We start from the raw sequence: 17301 nt of genomic DNA, 5'->3' as shown, positions 1-17301 counted from the left end.
GGAAAGTTTGATCATTGCTGTCAGAATATCAAATCTCCTCCTCCTCCTCCCCCTCCTCCTCCTCCTCCCCCTCCTCTCTTTCTTCATGCATGACTATTTAACAAACCACAACTAACATCATCCAAGCACCACACAATTGCAGAAACTAAGGCTGGCAAATCACACCACTGCTAGAGCATGAGGTAAGTCACAGTCAGCTGCTGCGAATCAGCCCCATATCCCCACTCCTGGGATTAAAACGAAAACATTCCCATAACATTTCTATGTTTTTAAAGAAGCCAAAACTACAAAATTCTTACTACATTGACCCCTTTCTGTTTTAAGCTATTTTTCTGTGTGTATCAGAAATTTATAAACAGAGACATTTTCAAGGAAATAAGCACTTTTTCGATCAGTGGCCAAGTTTTTTTTGTTTTGTTTTGTTTTTTGGCTTTTGGGTTTGTTTGTTTGTTTGTTTGTTTCAGGAGAACCAGATCTCTAAAGCCCTTTCCCGATGGTAAGAAATTGCCTTGGAGCTGGGCAGTGGTGGTGCATACCTTTAATCTCAGCACTTGGGAGGCAGAGGCAGGCAGATCGCTGTGAGTTCTAGGCCAGCATGATCTGCACAATATGTCCAGGACAGCCAGGCCTACACAGCCCTGTGAAGAAAAAGAAAAAAGAAAAGAAATTGCCTTGGATATTTCTCTTGGACCTATACTCATTGGTCCAATAGCAACCCTTGCCACATTGTCTGCACAACCCTGGAAGCCTAGGCCTTCTTTCTGGTTTATATTTTTAAAACCCATTACCGTTGGGCTGGAGAGATGGCTCAGAGGTTAGCACTGGCTGTTCTTCCAGAGGTCCTGAGTTCAATTCCCAGCAACTTACAACCATCTATGATGAGATCTGGTGCCCTCTTCTGGCATGCAGGTATTAAATAAATACATCTTTTTAAAAAATTAAAAAAAAACATTGTCACCAGAAATGGCTTGTTCATTTTTCTGGTGCAAAGTGCCATATTTCTCCCGTAATGTGCTGGGCAGTTTGATATCAGAGATCTCTAGCAATAGCTTGACCTATGATATTAGCGTGGTGCCTGTAAGAATATCAGTCGGACCCCTTATCCACTCATCTGTAGGCACTGCCCGTGCCTTTTGGCCTAATAACTTTACATTTGGCATTCGTATTTTCATTCACCATGGACTCTATCTTGGAGGTCTTGTCCTGGGGGCTGGAGAGATGGCTCAGAGGTTAAGAGCACTGTCTGTTCTTCTAAAGGTCCTGAGTTCAATTCCCAGCAACCACATGGTGGTTCACAACCATCTATAATGAGATCTGGTGCCCTCTTCTTCTGGCCTGTAAGCACACATGTGGGCAAACTACTGTATAAATAATAAATCTTTTATAAAATATTTATATATTTTGAGTGCTCTATCTGCATGTACATTTGCATGCCAGAAAAGGGCATCAGATCCCAGTGTAGATGGTTGTGAGCCACCATGTGGTTGCTGGCGTCCAACTCATAGAGATCCGCCTGCCTCTGCCTCCCAAGTGCTGGGATTAAAGTTGTGTACCACCAGGCCCGGCTTGCTGTGTTTTATTTTATTTTATTTTTATATTTTGGTTTCTTTTGAGACAGGGTTTCTCTGTGATAGCCTTGGCTGTCCTGGACTCATTTTTGTATACCTCACAACAGGGGCTACTGGGAGGAGAGGGAGGAGGGGAAACTGTGGTTTGGGGTGTAATAATTGAGAGAAGAATAAATAAAAATAAAAGCTGGGCCTTTAATCCCAGCACTTGGGAGGCAGAGGCAGGCGGATCTCTGTGAGTTTGAGGCCAGCCTGGTCTACAGAATGAGCTCCAGGACAGCCAGAAGTGTTACACATAGAGACCCTGTCTTGAACACACACACACACACACACACACACACACACACATGCACACACACACCAAAAATTAAAATAAAAAGTAGTGTCATGAGTTCAAGGCTAGCCAGACTACAAAGTAAGTGCCAAGGTAGACAGAGATGCATAGCAAAACCCTAACTCATCTTAAATTAATATTGTTGGAGCCATCGCTTCCAGTCAACACATTGAGAATCCATGCTACACCACCCAAACAGCTGGAGTACAAGCGAGCCCCTCTCTCCAGAGTTTCCCAGACAGGGAGAATGTGACTGAAGAACAAGCTACCTGGCTGAGCAGTGAGCCTCCACACATTCTTGGGGACCCCTTGAGTTCTCAACAGGACAAGGGCAGAGTAGGAGCCGGAGAGGCTTATGGGACAGGGTTCCGAAACAAAAGGACCATGTAAACACTGCAGGCCACCTTCAGTTCCCTAACACTCAGCATCAGCTCCTTCGGACAAGGCTCAGGTGACCCTAATTTGTGAACCCCCCAACACTTGTCAGACAGCAGGTGCTCACTAGTGGAGGAGTCAGAAGCCATGGTATGAGGGTTAGCTGTCCAGGACCTGTGAAATCTAAGATGTTAGTGCTTTTGCCGGATATAGAGGCTTCATTGCTTTTCAATGTGAGCATGAAGGTCAAACTTCTGCTAGTTAGAGCAGCTGCCTGTCATGGGCCTGGGCTTGGGATAGCAAGACTTCCTGGAGGGACCACTTGGAGGCAGGCAGGTCTGATATAACCGCACTGCAGACACCCTGTGGTCTGAGGAGAAGGTGAGGAAGTAAAGCTTTGCTGTACAGGAAGCTTAGGTTCCAGGCAGCTGGGCTGAGGCGGGGACAAAGGTAGACAGAGACGACCAAGAAATAACAGATACACCAGCATCGGCGTGCAAATGCTATCAGTCCTATGAAGTGAGCTCTGTTATTGCCAGTTTTATTCCCAAATCTGACTTCAGATATCCCTGGGGTCAAAACCTATCCTGTACTTAGAGCTACATGTTTGTGCTGTCCCCTCGTGCCAGCTTGCAGCCACACAGTGGCCCAACAGGCCTGTTCCCCGGTTGGTTCAAACAGAGCCCCTAGCCTCTACCCCTCCTCCCTTCACAGGCGCGAGGGATGGTCCTGGGTGTTGCAGAATGAAGTCTGGAGCTTTCAGAATTAAGTAGAGCTTGAGACCGCGGGGGCGGGGCCTCCGGTGGGGCGCTCAGGCTTGTCTCTGGCCACCTCTGTCTGGGTCCTACCGGCGTCTTTGGCGACCTGGGGAAAGATGGCGGCGCCCTGGTGGCGTGCCGCGTTTTTCGGGATTGGGAGATGCCGGGCCTTCAGCACCTCGGGTGAGTGGTGTGGGGTTGTGGAGCTCCTGGGCTCCTGTAGCTCCAACCCTGGGCTCCAGCCGGCGCCCTGAGCCAGCGTGACGCCCCGGTCTCTGCCCGCAGCCGCCCTCAGCCGCCGGACACCCCCGCTCGGGCCGATGCCCAACGAGGACATTGACGTGACCAACCTGGAGCGGCTGGAGAAGTACCGGAGCTTCGAGCGGTACCGCCGCCGGGCGGAGCAAGAGGCGCGGGCCCCGCACTGGTGGCGGACCTACCGGGAGCATTTCGTGAAGGAGACAGGTGCGGGGGCGACCGGGGCAAGAGCTCTCGGCATCGGAGTTTGGCCGGCTGGAGACTCGCTAGCGTATTCAGCCTCAGCATCGCCGCTTCAACTCTTGTTCGCCACTAAGCCCCACTAGCTCCCCACATCTTTTGGTCCGCCTCCCCAGCTATTAGAGTTCCTTGTAACTCGTCTACTGAAATCCTTTGCTGACGGTCCCGCCCCCATTTCGTGTTGGGAAACCCCTCTTTTCCTAAAATACTCTGCCTAGAGCCCTGGCCACGCTGTGTCCTCACAGATAGTCGGTACCCTGAGCACAGAACCCTGCCTGTCCTGCCCGACGTTAGATCCTTGTAAGCCCCACATTGCATGACACTACGTGGGCAATAATTTGCTAAGTGAAATTAAAACCTGGGCAAAGTGACTCAGGGCCCAACCCTAAAGAATTTACTTGTATATGTGTTACTTTTATAGTTTTGAGACAGGGTCTTGCACTGTAGGATGGTCAGGAGTAAACTATGAAATCTAGAGACCAGAAAAGGGCATTCGTCTCTTGGAGTCGGAGTTGCAGGCATGGGTGAGCCACCCTGTGTCACTGCTGGGATCCCAATCATGGTACTCTGAATAAAGCAGCTAGCTCTCTGAACTGCCCACCATCTCTCTTCGGCCTAGTGTGCATGTGTGAAGCCATGAAAGAGGCGGGTTTTGTTGCTAACTGTTCTTGTTAGTCCGTTCAGGGATCAAACTAGAGCCTAGCGCACGTTAGGCTGTGTCTCTGCACTCCATCCTCAGCCCGTGGAAGCAATTCCTGTGGTGGTTAAGGGCCCAGTTTAAGCCTCAGCTTGTCCTACCGCTGACATCCTTGATCCTCAGTTTCCTCAAATAGATAGCCCTGACTTGGTTAGAATGTTCTGTGTAGACTGGACTTGCCTAGAACTCAAAGAAATCCCCCTGCCTCTGTCTCCCAAGTGCTGGCATTAAAGGACAGTTCCATCAGCTCCCGGAGCAACAGGGGGATGAGACTAAACAAAGACAAGCTGCTCAGCGGAGATTTGATTTGGGGCCTGTCAGTCACTAAAGTGTCTGCCTGCACCCACCCCACCCTCAGAGCAGGAGGACCCGAGTTAGAATCTCCCGTACCCACACAGAAGCCAAGCATCGGGTCTGCTTCTAACCCCGCTGCTGGGGGTGGCCTAACACGCAGAGCTCATATGGCCAGCCAGTCATCAAACGCCAGGTTCAGTGAGAGACCCTGTCTCAAAGAAAAAAAAAAAACAAAAAACCTCTGAGGGCGGGGCGTGGTGTCACACACCTTGAATCTTGAACTTGGGAGGCAGAGGCAGGCAAGTGTCCGAGTTCAAGGTCAGCCTGGTCTACAGAGTGAGTTCTAGGACAGCCAGGGCTACCTAGACAGACGCTGTCTCAGGAAGGGGGAGAACGGGGTGGGGGGCAATGGAACATGGCATCCAAGTCAACCTCTGGCTTTCACGCAAACCAAATTCACAACCACAACTCAAATTGAAAGAGAAGATTTGACCCTGTTTATCCCAACACGTCTTACTTCTCTCTAGATCCCAAAGACAAAATTGACATTGGGTTGCCCCCACCCAGAGTCAGTCGGACCCAACAGCAGCTGGAGCGGAAACACTTTATCAAGGAACTTCGAGCCAATGCGGAAGAAGAAAGGGCAGCCCGACTCCGCACGGGTGAGCCTCCCAGAAGAGGGGCCCCAGGTGTCCCCTCTCCCCGCTGTATCCAAACTGTCCTGTTTGTTCCTCCCCAGCCAGCATCCCACTGGAAGCAGTGCGTGCAGAGTGGGAGAGGACATGCGGGCCCTACCACAAGCAGCGTCTGGCTGAGTATTACGGCCTCTACCGTGACCTGTTCCACGGTGCCACGTTTGTCCCCCGGGTCCCCCTGCATGTGGCTTATGCCATGGGAGAAGAGGACCTGGTCCCAGTGTATCATGGCAATGAAGTGACTCCAGCTGAGGTACAGCTTCTGCGCCCTTCTCCCTGCTTTGTGTGCACACGGGCACGCCCACCGCGCCATCACAGTGCTTAGGTTTGAAGGCTTCTTACTCTGTGACTTTGGTTTCCTGGAAATCAAAATCATGAAAGTTACAGGAATGAGACAGACAGCTCCGCCGGTACCTATCCTGTGAGCAGCCACTGTCTTTGGAGTAGCCTCCCTGACCTTGGCACAGGGTCCCTTACAGTTCAGGCCTCAGGAGGAGCAGCTGGGTCTGTAAACATCTCTGTCCCTGTCAGCATCTGTGGGCAGCTGTCAGGGGTCCTGGTTTGGGCCAGAGTGGGCACTCCTTCTCCAGGACCCCAGCAAGCTCCAGCCCTCTACCAGGAAACTGCTACCTGGTTAGGATGAGTGCTCCCTTGATCTCTCCACATAGGCTTCCCAGGCCCCAGAGGTGACCTATGAAGCTGACAAGGATTCCTTGTGGACACTACTACTCATTAACTTGGGTAGGTGTATGGGGGTCACCTGGCCTCCAGCCTCCTGCTTCCCTTCCCTCCCCTGAGCCATCTGGGCAGGGCAGCTCCCCTCCACCTTGTGTGTTTCTGTGCAGATGGACACCTGTTGGAGCCCGATGCCGAGTATGTTCACTGGTTGCTGTGAGTACCTGCCTGGGGAGCAGATTAGGGCATTCCAGGAGCCCTGGGACTCAAGTGTGTACCACAAGTATAGGAAAAGATGGCCGAAGCCGGGTGTGGTGGTGCATCCTAGCACTCTGGAGAAGTTATGAAATGGGACCTGGTCTCAAAAAAACAAACAATGTGCAGTAGGCCCTGGCCAGTCCTCAGAAGCGTCTACATTGTTCTGAGCTTTTTTTTTTTTAATATTTATTATGTATACAATACTCTGCCTGCATTATACCTGCAGGCCAGAAGAGGGCATCAGACCATATTATAGATGGCTGTGAGCCACTGTGTGGTTGCTGGGAGTTGAACTCAGGACCCCTGGAATAGCAGTCAGTGCTCTTAATCACTGAGCCATCTCTCCAGCTCTGCTCTGAGCTGTTTTCTATCCTGTGAAAATGGTGATGTTGCCACATGCTTTGCCTACCCAGGGGTGAGGGGCTGGGATGTGTGTAGCCATCAGTGGGGAAAAGGGCCTGAGCAATCTGTGTTGGCTGCCACCCCCCCACACACACACACCTTTTCTTTCCTTAGTGGCTTCAGCTCTGAGCACAGGCTAGTGGGCAGAGGGCACACGGGTGTCCCAAGCTTTGGGATTCCCCCGAAACTGAATCTAAGAATTCAGGAAGCTGGTTTCTGCCTTTCTCCCCTTCAACTACAGTTATCAAAGCATTTAGCAGGGCTCTCTGGGAGACATGGCAGGGCAGAGGGTACAGTGGCTGTCTCAGTGTCAGACTGGGAAGCTGTCTGACATCACCTTGGGTGTGGAGAGAAAAGCAGGCCAGGGGCAGTGTGGCTTCCTGCTGCATGAGGAGCACACAGCCTGTCCCCATGCCCTGAGTGAACCAGCTGCCGTCAACACTATGGATTTTTGTCTCCTTTTAACTCAAGTAGACTGGAGAAGACTCCAAGTCCAGTATTTTATCTGGGTTTTTAAAAGATTTTTTCCCCCCGAGACAGGGTTTCTGTGTAGCCTTGGCTATCCCTCGCTTGGCAGACCAGGCTGGCCTCGAACTCACAGTGATCCACCTGCCTCTGCATCCTGGGAATGCTGGAATTAAAGGCATGTGCCACCACGCCCTGCTTAGATACCTTAATTTTATTATTTCAGCCAGGTAGTGGTGGCACATACCTTTAGTCCCAGAACTTGAGAGGCATAGGCAGATGATCTCTGTGAGTTCAAGGTGAGCCTGGTCTACAGGATGAGTTTTAGGACAGCCAGGGCTACACAGAGCAACCCTGTCTCAGGAAAAAAAAAATTTCCTGAATACCGCATTTTGCTTATGCACCACATGCATGCCTGATGCCTGTGGCTGTGAGTTCCCTGGAGTTATAGGTGGTTGTGTAACGGGGTCCTCTAAAAGAGCAGTCAGTTCTCTTAGCCACCGAGCCATCCTCCCAGCCCCTCTCCGCTGTCTGAACCACTTCTGTCCCCTGATACATTTGCAGCATGTCCCTGAGGTCCTGGAGGTCGGTTGGCTTGTACTCACTACATGCTAGAGGTTGTCCAGGGCCTGGGCCCTGGGGGTGACTCTGCCTCTAGGGTACAATTCTGGGGTTCTGCTACCCCACTGGCATGGCAGTTGATGGGTACTCCCTCTCCCCCTACCAGAACCAACATCCCAACCAACAGGGTGGCTGAAGGACAGGAGACGTGCCCCTACCTCCCCCCCTTCCCTGCCCGAGGCTCCGGCTTCCACCGCCTCGCCTTCTTGCTCTTCAAGCAGGACAAGCCGATTGACTTCTCTGAGGACACCCGTCCCTCACCCTGGTAATGTATACCCCTACTTGTACCCCAAGCCTCACGCCAGTTCCCTGGGATCGTGGCTCTTGTTTTGGCCTCCTTTTGGTGTAGGCCTTGCCTTCGGCAGCAGCTGCGCACGCGGGGTGGACTCCAGGGGCTTCCCAGGGTTGCCTGTAGTGCTCCCGCCCACGCCTGCATGCTGCCCGTCTTGTCATAGCTACCAGCTGGCCCAGAGGACCTTCCGCACTTTTGATTTCTACAAGAAACACCAGGAGGCCATGACTCCAGCAGGCCTGGCTTTCTTCCAGTGCCGCTGGGACGACTCGGTCACCCATACCTTCCACCAGCTTCTAGGTAAGGGCATCTTAGAGCTTGGTGGTCCGGCAGGCCCTAGGGCAAAGACCTTTCTTGCCATGCCAGGAGGTGGCCCTTGCAAGCCAAGGTGGGCAGTCTCTAGCAAGACTCCAGCCTCACAGGCAAGGAAGGAGGCCCAGGTCACCCCAAATCCACCCTTGTCCCTTTACTCTTCTTGCAGACATGCGGGAACCTGTGTTTGAGTTTGTGCGGCCACCCCCTTACCACCCCAAACAGAAGCGCTTCCCTCACCAGCAGCCCCTGCGCTATCTGGACCGGTACAGGGACAGTCATGAGCCCACCTATGGAATCTACTGAGAGGCACAGCACATTGATCTCTGAGGATGAGCTGGCACAGCCGGAAGGAGAGAGCCATCTGAAGGCGTGTCTGAGACTGTCCCTTGCAGGCCCCTCCCATCGGGCCCAGGGGCTTACTGTGAAGGTGCTTCAGTTGTGTGTGAATAAAATAATTTTTCCTGGTGCTGATATGTACGCATTTATGGGCACCTAGAACCTATTACTCCAGTAAGCTGTTGTGCTCCATGGGTGAGAAGCGGGAACCCCGCAGCCTGGTGGCTAGAGGCGTGCATGGAGAGTGAAGCTTTGTCCAGCCTAAAGAGAAGAATGGTCAAAGAGCCCCAGGTATCAGAACCTTCCTGGAAGTGCTCCTCCTCTAGGCTTGGGATAATTCCTGTCTGACCTAACATCAGCTCCAGCCAAAGCCTCAAACCCCTGCTATGTGGCCAGTTAGCTTCCAGGGCTGGGCTTGGTGGCACACGCCTTTAATCCCAGCACTTGGAAGGCAGAAGGCCTTCTAGAAGCAAGTCAGCTCTGCCTGCTCGGTTAGAAGTGATATCCGATTCACTGTCCAGGGAGGCCCTGGGACCCCTATTTGCTCTGCTGTAGAGGAAATGATAGTCACTCTGTGAAATAGGGTGCAAAAACAGCGGGGAGACCAGGAACTCCCCCAGGCAAATGTTTGGCTTGCAGGGGGCCTCTGAAGAGGGAGGTGTTTTGTTCAGGTAGCTAGAGCTAGACTCCAGAGGCCACTAGGGGCTGCATCAAATAAAGGTCTCTTTAAAACGGCTAAGTGGGTTCTAGTAACCAGAAATTTCCTCATCATTTGTTTTACGAGAACATGGTGGTGCACACTTGTAATCCCAACACTCTGGGAGGCAGAGGCAGGCAGATCAAAGTGAGTTCGAGGCCAGCCTGGTCTACAAAGAGTCCAGGACAGCCAAGGCTACATAGAGAAAACCCTGTCTCAAAAAAGGAAAGAAAAGCCTGGGGTGGTGGCGCACGCCTTTAATCCCAGCACTCGGGAGGCAGAGGCAGGCGGATCACTGTGAGTTTGAGGCCAGCCTGGTCTACAAAGCGAGTCCAGGACAGCCAAGGCTACATAGAGAAACCCTGTCTCGGAAAAAAAAAAAAAGGAAAGAAAAAAAAAATGAACCAAAATCACACATTTCCTGGAGAAGGAAGATGCCCCAACGCCTAAAGCCCTGCTCCAGTCAAATACACATCATCCAGGGTCAGGCGTATTTGCCAAGCACTGCCAAGCTCTATGTTTTTCATCTACTGGCCAGAAAAGCCCCCCCAAAGACGACTCCTGATGGCCCCAGGCCCAGTGGGGTTCCAAGCCTGTGGCCTAGATCCCTCAGAGCTAAGGCCAGCTCCTCAGGAGGAGCAGCGATAAGGGTATACAGAAGGATCGCGGAGGTGCCAGGGTGGGACCCTAGGGAGCCGCACCCCAGCTCCCTGCGCGTCAGAGGGCGGGCAGGGTGACTAGGATCCCTGCCAAGGAACGTTCTAGACCACAAGAGTGCAGCGCCAGCACACTGCCGCGTCTTCCTAGACTGTACTTCGCCTTCCGCGGCTTTCGCACTGGCAGCCTCGGTCCCTTTAAGAGGCCTCCACACCGGACCTCGCTTCCGCCATGGCCGCTCAGCTGCTGGAGGAGGACCTGGTGACTTGCTCCATTTGCCTAGGTCGCTACCGCGACCCGGTGACGCTGCCCTGTGGGCACAGCTTCTGCGGGAACTGCATCCAGGACTCCTGGCGCTGCTGCGACAAGACGTGTCCAGAGTGTCGCCAGCCCTTCCCCGAGGGAGCCAAGCTCTGCCGCAACGTGACACTGAGCACCTTGCTGCAGGCGCTGCCCGGCGTGCTGCAGGCGCTGCCCGCCGCCGTCCCGCGCCCTGAGCCCGGCGCAGGCCACTGCGCACTCTGCCCACGCCACGGGAGGCCGCTCGAGTTCTTCTGCCGCACCGAGGGCCTCTGCGCGTGCAGCGCTTGCACAGTGCACGAGTGTCGCCACCACGAGCGGGCGCTGCTGGACGTGGAGCGGCGCGTGCGCGAGGTGGGGGAGGGGCCTCCCGGAGGGCGGGGACTGTTAGTGGCCAGGGCCGGGACTGCAGCAGGAAGCTTCGGGTTTTCCCGTGAACCAGAGGGTCTGTGGCCCTGACTGTGGCACCAAGTCCTCTGAATGAAGTGGAGCCACGGTGTTAGGCTAGTGCTGGCACTTCGGCCGACATTCAGTAAGTGTGCACGCCACACTCACAGAATAGAAGGGAGGACAACTGTACATAGCAAATCAGTCACCTGTGCTTCCTGCCTCTCAGAGACTTAAGATCTACCCAGGGTCGGATAGCGTCCCAGCAGAACTTGAACAGGGCCATCCTGCTTAAGAGGAGGAGTGGGAGGTGGTCTTTTTTTTTAAGATTTATTTATTCATCATTATGTATACAGTGCTCTGCCTATAGGCCAGAAGAGGGCATCAGATCACATTATACAGATGGTTGTGAGCCACCATGTGGTTGCTGGGAATTGAACTCAGGACCTCTGGAAGAGCAGGTGGCGCTCTTAACCACTGAGCCATCTCTCCAGCCCCGGGAGGTGGTCTTTAGATGACTCCTCAGGGCTGAGGAAGTGCCAGCCAGAAAAAGATCTGGGGACGAGCAGAGAGGCATCCCCTGCACTGAGATGATGGGCAGCAGACAGGTCCCTGAGGCTGTTCAAACAGGTCTCCCAGGTCATCAGGGACCAGACTGTGACAGGCAGCACAGTGGCAGTGACTCTTCCTGTAGGGATGTGCAAAGCCTTTGCAAGCATGCGACAAGGCAGTGATGCCATCAGAGCTCTGCTTTGTGGAGGTTGAGCCCCAGCTGGGACGTGGCGGGCCTAAGAGATGAGATCTGAGCGAGGGAGGGCCGCAGCTGGAAAGCGAAGGAGCCCAGTGCCCAGCGGAGATGGCTAAGAAGTAGTGACGGCTGTGGAGCAGGGTCTGTGGGCGAAGGAGGGCAGAACACACCTGGTTTGGGTTATGTAGTGTGTGGATGCAACGGAGGGCAGCGGGGGATGGGGGGCAGGGGCGGGGCAGGAGCTGGGAGGAGATGTGCCTGCAGTCACATCCAGACAGAGCTACAGAAATGGTGGCCAAGGCTCAGGTGGGTTGCAGAAAGGGCAGTGGTCTCGGGGCTGAGCCATTTGGCTAAAGGGCAGAAATGGCCATGGAATTGGCACCAGGGTGTGGCCTGTGCCCTTGCCCATGGCCATCACGGCCAGGGATGGGGCAGAGAAGATGGGGGAGAGTGGGTGATGGACAAGAAGCAGATGGGTGGCTGAGAAGCCTAGTGGGCAGGGCAGCTAGTGGAGGACTGGCACAGGTGGGTGGAACCCGCGAGAGGCGGGAAGTGGGAGATGAGGATGGATGCTTGGGAAGATGGTTCGAAGCTGGGGGCATGGCCAGGGTGAGGTCAAAGGGTGAGTGGCAGAGGTAGAAGGAAAGAAAAGGGGTTTCAGAGGGTTGCAGGGCCAGCCCTGGGGCTATTGCCACCCCCCCTCCATGAATCAGGACGAGACACTGCTGCTCATGACAAGTGTAGGAGACCAAGCTGGGCACAAACGTTTACAGGGGAAGTTAGAAGCCTGCAGCATGGAGGACACCTCAGCCAGATGGCTTCTGCTCCAGGGGACGAAAATTTGCTTCAGAGGAGAGAGGATGTGAGGGGCAGGATGACCAGGGCCAGCTAGGCTGGTATACACAGTAACAAACAGCAAGAGACCCTGTCTCAAGGTAGAGGACACGGACTGAGACAGGTGAGGTTGCCTTCTGACCTTTTCATGTGCACTTTGACATGCATGCATGAACCCACACTTACATAAATACAAGTATTTTTACAAATAAATAAATTAGCAGGCCTAGGGTGCATGCCTTTAATTCCAATACTCTAGAGCCAGGTGTAGGCAGATCAGCTTGGTCAGTGGGGCGGTGGTGGCACACGCCTTTAATCCCAGCACTTGGGAGGCAAAGGCTGGTGGCTCTCTGTGAGTTTGAGGCCAGCCTGGTCTACAGAGAGAGTTCCAGGCCAGCCAAGGCTACACAGAGAAACTCTGACTCAAAAGTAAAAAAAAACAAAAAAAGATCAGCTTGGTCTACATAGAAAGTTCCAGGCCAGCAGCCGGGCGTGGTGGCCCACGCCTTCAATCCCAGCACTCAGGGAGGCAGAGGCAGGTGGATCGCTGTGAGTTCGAGGCCAGCCTGGTCTACAAAAAGAGTCCAGGCCAACCAGAGCTACACAGAGAAACCCTGTTTCAAAGCAACAAGGATAAGGGTTCCAACTCAAAATGGTATTGAAAGGGTAAAAACAGGTAATGAGACTCATAGTCAGCTTCAAGCAACAGAATGCTGTCCCCAGCTTCTATGACAGTCTGTTTTGGTCCCCAAGGGAAACAGAACTCAACCAGATAACAATAAGAGCCTTTCTTTTGGGCTCTTAGGCCCTAAACGGATGACCGCCCAGACGACTCTAGCCATCTCACTTTGTCCCCCAGGCTCTGTAAGGCAGCCTTGCTTTGCTCATTTGTAGGGGTGAGGGGTGGGGTAGGGGTGAGGTTATAGACCAGGCCACTCAACGTACAAGATGCAGAGTGGAACTGGAAGTTGAGTCTTCAACCCAAGACGTCCACATTTCTTTCTCCAGTAGCATCCTGCCCCATGTAGAGAAAGGTCCTCTGACCTAGGTCTGGGGTTTATTTATTTATTTATTTATTTATTTATTTATTTATTTTTGGTTTTTCGAGACAGGGTTTCTCTGTGTAGCCTTGCCTGTCCTAGACTCGCTTTGTAGACCAGGCTGGCCTCAAACTCACAGCGATCTGCCTGCCTCTGCCTCCCGAGTGCTGGGATTAAAGGCGTGCGCCACCACGCCTGGCATTAGGTCTGGGGTTTAACAAAGCAGTCCACCATGAGTGCCATCCCAAGACTGCCTGGCATCCGTGTTGATGGTGGTGTCATGAGGTGAATGAACCTCATAACCAGCCCTGGCCTTCTCTTGTCGCTCGCCCTCTGGATGGGTGCCACAGGACCAGCTGAGAGCTAGAGTGGTGGTCACCCAGCAACAGGCCACCCAGGCAGAGACCCAGCTTCAGGAGCTGCAGCAGCAAAGGAGCCAGATTGAGGTAGGTCACCATGTCCTCATGCTCCTCACCCCCAACCCCCCAACCCCCAAATCTGGTCCCTGGACTGCAGGCAACAAATGTGAGCTGCCTCCACAGTGCCTCCTAGTGGCAGGGAACGGGAAGTGGAGCAAGAAACCGGGCCCCAGTGGGGAAGAGGTTCCAAGGGCCCTGACTGACTCCCGATGGTTGTCCCCATCCTTCAAGCCAGTGGGTGACCGAGTGCCTGGGCCCACCGTAGTAGTACAGAGACTGACCACTCTGAGGTTCCTCCGGTACCCATGCAGAGTTCAGCCTGCGCCCTGGCCTCGGCGGTCTCCAGAAGATTCCGTAGCCTGCTGCAGGTGCTGGAGAAGCGGCAGGCCAAGATACTGAGAGATATAGAGGTGGCCAAGCAGCAAGCCATGGGCCAGCTTCTGAATGAGGAAGAGCGGCTGACTGGCCACCTGAAGGCCTTGGCTCAGTACGACCACAGTGTCCAGGGTCTCCTGGGGCAGGTGGATGACGTCTTCTTCCAGGTACCAGCTCTCGGGCCAGTGGGCCGGGGCCTTGCTTCCGTGTCTTGCTCCCCACTCATTGCCGCTGTCCCTGGGGTTCAGGAATTACAGCAGCTCTCCGAGCCCGTAGAGTCCCTCGCGCCACTGGCCCCTCCTCTGTGGGATGAAGAACAGCAGCTGAGCATCGTGAACGAGCTGCTCGGCCCACTGTGCGAGCTCCTCCTTGACGAGAACAGCCCCAAGGTGGCAGCCGAAGCTGCCGACGCTGGCCCTATAGGTAAGGCGACTTCTCCTTGCCTCTCCTTGCCTCGTTCCTCCCACTAAGGACAGTCCCTACCCACTTCCCTAACTCTGCTTTGTTCTCTAGAGACTTTGGGTCCCCTGCCACCAGTCCCCAGCACAGCGTGTCCACTGAGGAAGAAACTCTGGCAAAGTAAGGAGACCCAGTGCCCATGTGTGTGCGTGCATGTGTGTGTGTGTACATCTGTGTCCATGTGAGAGTATATGAATGCGTGTACGGGGTGGGGGACCTGCTCGGACTGTCCCATTCATGGTCCTTTCTGGGCCTGGCTCCACCTCTACACACCTGCTGCAGGAAGTGAACCTTGTCCACATCCACCCTGAGGCAGATGCGGCCAGCATGGTGTTAAAGGGCAGATTGTAACCACATGGACCTGGGGCTCTTCACAGTTCTTCTACTTAATGCTATGTGAGCTTAGCTCTCTGAGCCTCAGTCTCCCCTCTTGTAACATGGGGCCATGTAGAGGATCCCAGCTCAGAGGTAGCAACGAGGAACTCACCGGTGTGCTGATAGGAAGAAAATGACACTACCACCCACCTCTGCTCATCTCTTTCCAATAGATTATCGCAATCTGACCTTTGACCCAGACACGGCCAACCAGTACTTACACTTGTCTCACAAGGACCAGCAGGTGACACACCATTTCCAGGCCCAGGGCCCAGCCAAGTCAGGCAGCTTCGAGCTGTGGCAGGTGCAGTGTACCCAGAGTTTTCAGACTGGACACCACTACTGGGAGGTACGTGCCTCCGATCACTCTGTCACCCTGGGCATCGCTTACCCAAAACTATCACGCCGGAAGCTGGGGACCCACACGGACAACATCGGTCGCGGACCCTACTCCTGGGGCCTCTGTGTCCAGGAGGACAGTATCCAGGCCTGGCACAATGGCAAGGCCCAGAGGCTGCGTGGGGTGCCTGGACGGCTTCTGGGCATAGATTTGAACTTGACCTCGGGTTGCCTCACCTTCTACAGCTTAGAGCCACATACCCAGCCGCTGCACACTTTCCACGCGGTTTTCAGCCAACCTCTCTTCCCCATCTTCTGGCTCCTTGAGGGAAGGACCCTAACTCTTTGCCATCATCCTGAAGCCAAGTTCCCTCCAGGGCCCCAGGAAGAGACCACAGCACTCAGCTGAGGAGGCACAGACAGGTGCCACCCTGCCTGTGTGCCCAAGAGTGGCTCAGCCTCTGGCTTGAAGATCAAAGATCACCATTCTAAAAGGAATAGCTGTTGGCTTCTCTGTTGACTCAGAGGACAGAGATGGGAGGGGAGCCCCTAAATCAAAGTTTTCTTATTACTCTCTTTGAAGGGGCCGGAGAAAAATTAAACAGAAGCCCCAGCCACATTCTTGGCATTGCCTGGACATCTATCTTAGTCACTGCTCTACTGCTCTGAGGAGGCACCATGACTAAGGCAACTCTTATAAAAGAAAGCATTTAACTGGGGGCTTGCTTACAGTTTTGGAAGTTGAGTTCGTGATTATTAAGGCGGGAAGTAGACAGGCATGGTGCTGGAGCAATAGCCGAATGCTTTACATCCTGATCCACAGGCATCAGGCATCAGAGAGACAGACAGACAGAGGGGAGAGAGAGAGACTGAGCCTGATATGGGCATCTGTAACCTCAAAGCCCAGCCCCAGTGACACATGTCCCCCAACAAGGCCACACCTTCTAATCCTTCTCAAACAGTTCCACCAAGCGGAGACTCTAGCTCAAGGGAGCCGATGTGGTAGTGGGTGTAGGTGCTGCAGCTGTGAGCCGTTTGCCTTTGCTCGTCCCAAATACGCTTCCATGAGGGTCCTGGGGTGATTTTTGCTCACATTTCTGGAGTGATTTTGAACGCCAGACAGGAGTTCTGTCCTCTCTCACCGACAACATCTACAGCCTGGTATAATTTATTTACTTGAGATGCCATGTTCTGATCTCGGTGGTAGTTACAAGGATGCCCACTTTTGTAACTTGTTTTTCTTTTCTCCTGTAATCCCTTGAGCTTTTGTTTTGTATGTTCATGAGTAAATGTCTCACAATGAAAGGCTTTAAAATTCTTTTATGTTTACCTAGTGTGGGTCGTGGGCTTCTGTGTACCGTGGTACACGTGGAGGTCAGAGGACAACTTGCAGGGGTCACTTCTTTCCTTCCACCACGTGGGTCCCGGGGTGGAACCCAGACTGTCAGGCCTGGAACACGTTTACCTACTGAGTCATCCCACAGCCTCACAATAGCAGGCCAACTCACAGCGATCCACCTGCCTCTGCCTCCCGAGGGTGGGTATTAAAGTCATGATCCACATCAGTGGCCTATAGGAGTTTCTAAAGGACAATGTGTGCAATAATATATATCCCAGGGAAGATAGAAATGTTTTATATGAGTCATCAAGCATTTCTTTTTTTAATTTATTTATTTTTATTTATTTATTTATTTTTGTTTGTTTGTTTGTTTTTTGAGACAGGGTTTCTCTGTGTAGCCTTGGCTGTCCTGGACTCACTTTGTAGACCAGGCTGGCCTCGAACTCACAGCGATCCGCCTGCCTCTGCCTCCTGAGTGCTGGGATTAAAGGCGTGCGCCACCTGGCCAAGCATTTCTTTCTTTAAATATTTTTCATGTATATGGGTATTTTGCCTACATGTAGTGTGTGTGTGAATGCCTAAGGAGGCCAGAAGAGGATGTCAGATCTCCTGGACCTGGAGTTCCAGACTGTTGTGAGCCTTCCTGCTGGGTGCTAGGAGCCAAACCTGGACCCTATATTTCTAGCTCTAAGATAGTAACCTAGCAGGCTGGAACTCCCTATCAAAGGCCACTGGGCTGCATAGCTAAC

General features: G+C 53.2%; 2 protein-coding genes across 2 annotated transcripts; both read left to right on the top strand.

Annotated features, from left to right (window-relative positions):
* The first annotated feature begins 2853 nt into the window (after positions 1-2853).
* On the top strand, positions 2854-8713 carry MRPL38 (mitochondrial ribosomal protein L38). The gene is made up of 9 exons (XM_084749577.1): positions 2854-3218; positions 3321-3500; positions 5052-5186; positions 5264-5472; positions 5888-5960; positions 6065-6110; positions 7747-7905; positions 8096-8232; positions 8414-8713. Exons 1-9 carry the CDS (start codon positions 3152-3154, stop codon positions 8548-8550), a joined length of 1143 nt encoding a protein of 380 aa, XP_084605703.1. The 5' UTR covers positions 2854-3151; the 3' UTR covers positions 8551-8713.
* Positions 8714-8848: 135 nt separating this feature from the next.
* Positions 8849-16518, top strand: TRIM65 (tripartite motif containing 65). Its single transcript, XM_084749576.1, has 6 exons — positions 8849-10591; positions 13597-13692; positions 13977-14207; positions 14289-14463; positions 14554-14619; positions 15048-16518. Exons 1-6 carry the CDS (start codon positions 10169-10171, stop codon positions 15620-15622), a joined length of 1566 nt encoding a protein of 521 aa, XP_084605702.1. The 5' UTR covers positions 8849-10168; the 3' UTR covers positions 15623-16518.
* Positions 16519-17301: the final 783 nt, after the last annotated feature.

Source organism: Acomys minous, assembly GCF_964271855.1.
Source record: "Acomys minous genome assembly, chromosome: 12".
Lineage (NCBI taxonomy): Eukaryota > Metazoa > Chordata > Mammalia > Rodentia > Muridae > Acomys > Acomys minous.
The sequence above is the reverse complement of the archived record's forward strand: the minus strand, read 5'-3'. Positions and strand labels throughout refer to the sequence as shown.

What these genes read in the sequence shown, in the direction of transcription:
- MRPL38 (XM_084749577.1), top strand. Translation starts at nt 3,152, where the DNA reads ATGGCGGCGCCCTGGTGGCGTGCCGCGTTTTTCGGGATTGGGAGATGC. An exon ending in ACTACTACTCATTAACTTGG is followed by an intron (nt 5,961 to 6,064) that starts GTAGGTGTATGG and finishes GTTTCTGTGCAG; the next exon opens with ATGGACACCTGTTGGAGCCC. An exon ending in GAGTATGTTCACTGGTTGCT is followed by an intron (nt 6,111 to 7,746) that starts GTGAGTACCTGC and finishes TCCCCCTACCAG; the next exon opens with AACCAACATCCCAACCAACA.
- TRIM65 (XM_084749576.1), top strand. Translation starts at nt 10,169, where the DNA reads ATGGCCGCTCAGCTGCTGGAGGAGGACCTGGTGACTTGCTCCATTTGC. An exon ending in TGCCGACGCTGGCCCTATAG is followed by an intron (nt 14,464 to 14,553) that starts GTAAGGCGACTT and finishes TTTGTTCTCTAG; the next exon opens with AGACTTTGGGTCCCCTGCCA. An exon ending in GAGGAAGAAACTCTGGCAAA is followed by an intron (nt 14,620 to 15,047) that starts GTAAGGAGACCC and finishes TCTTTCCAATAG; the next exon opens with ATTATCGCAATCTGACCTTT.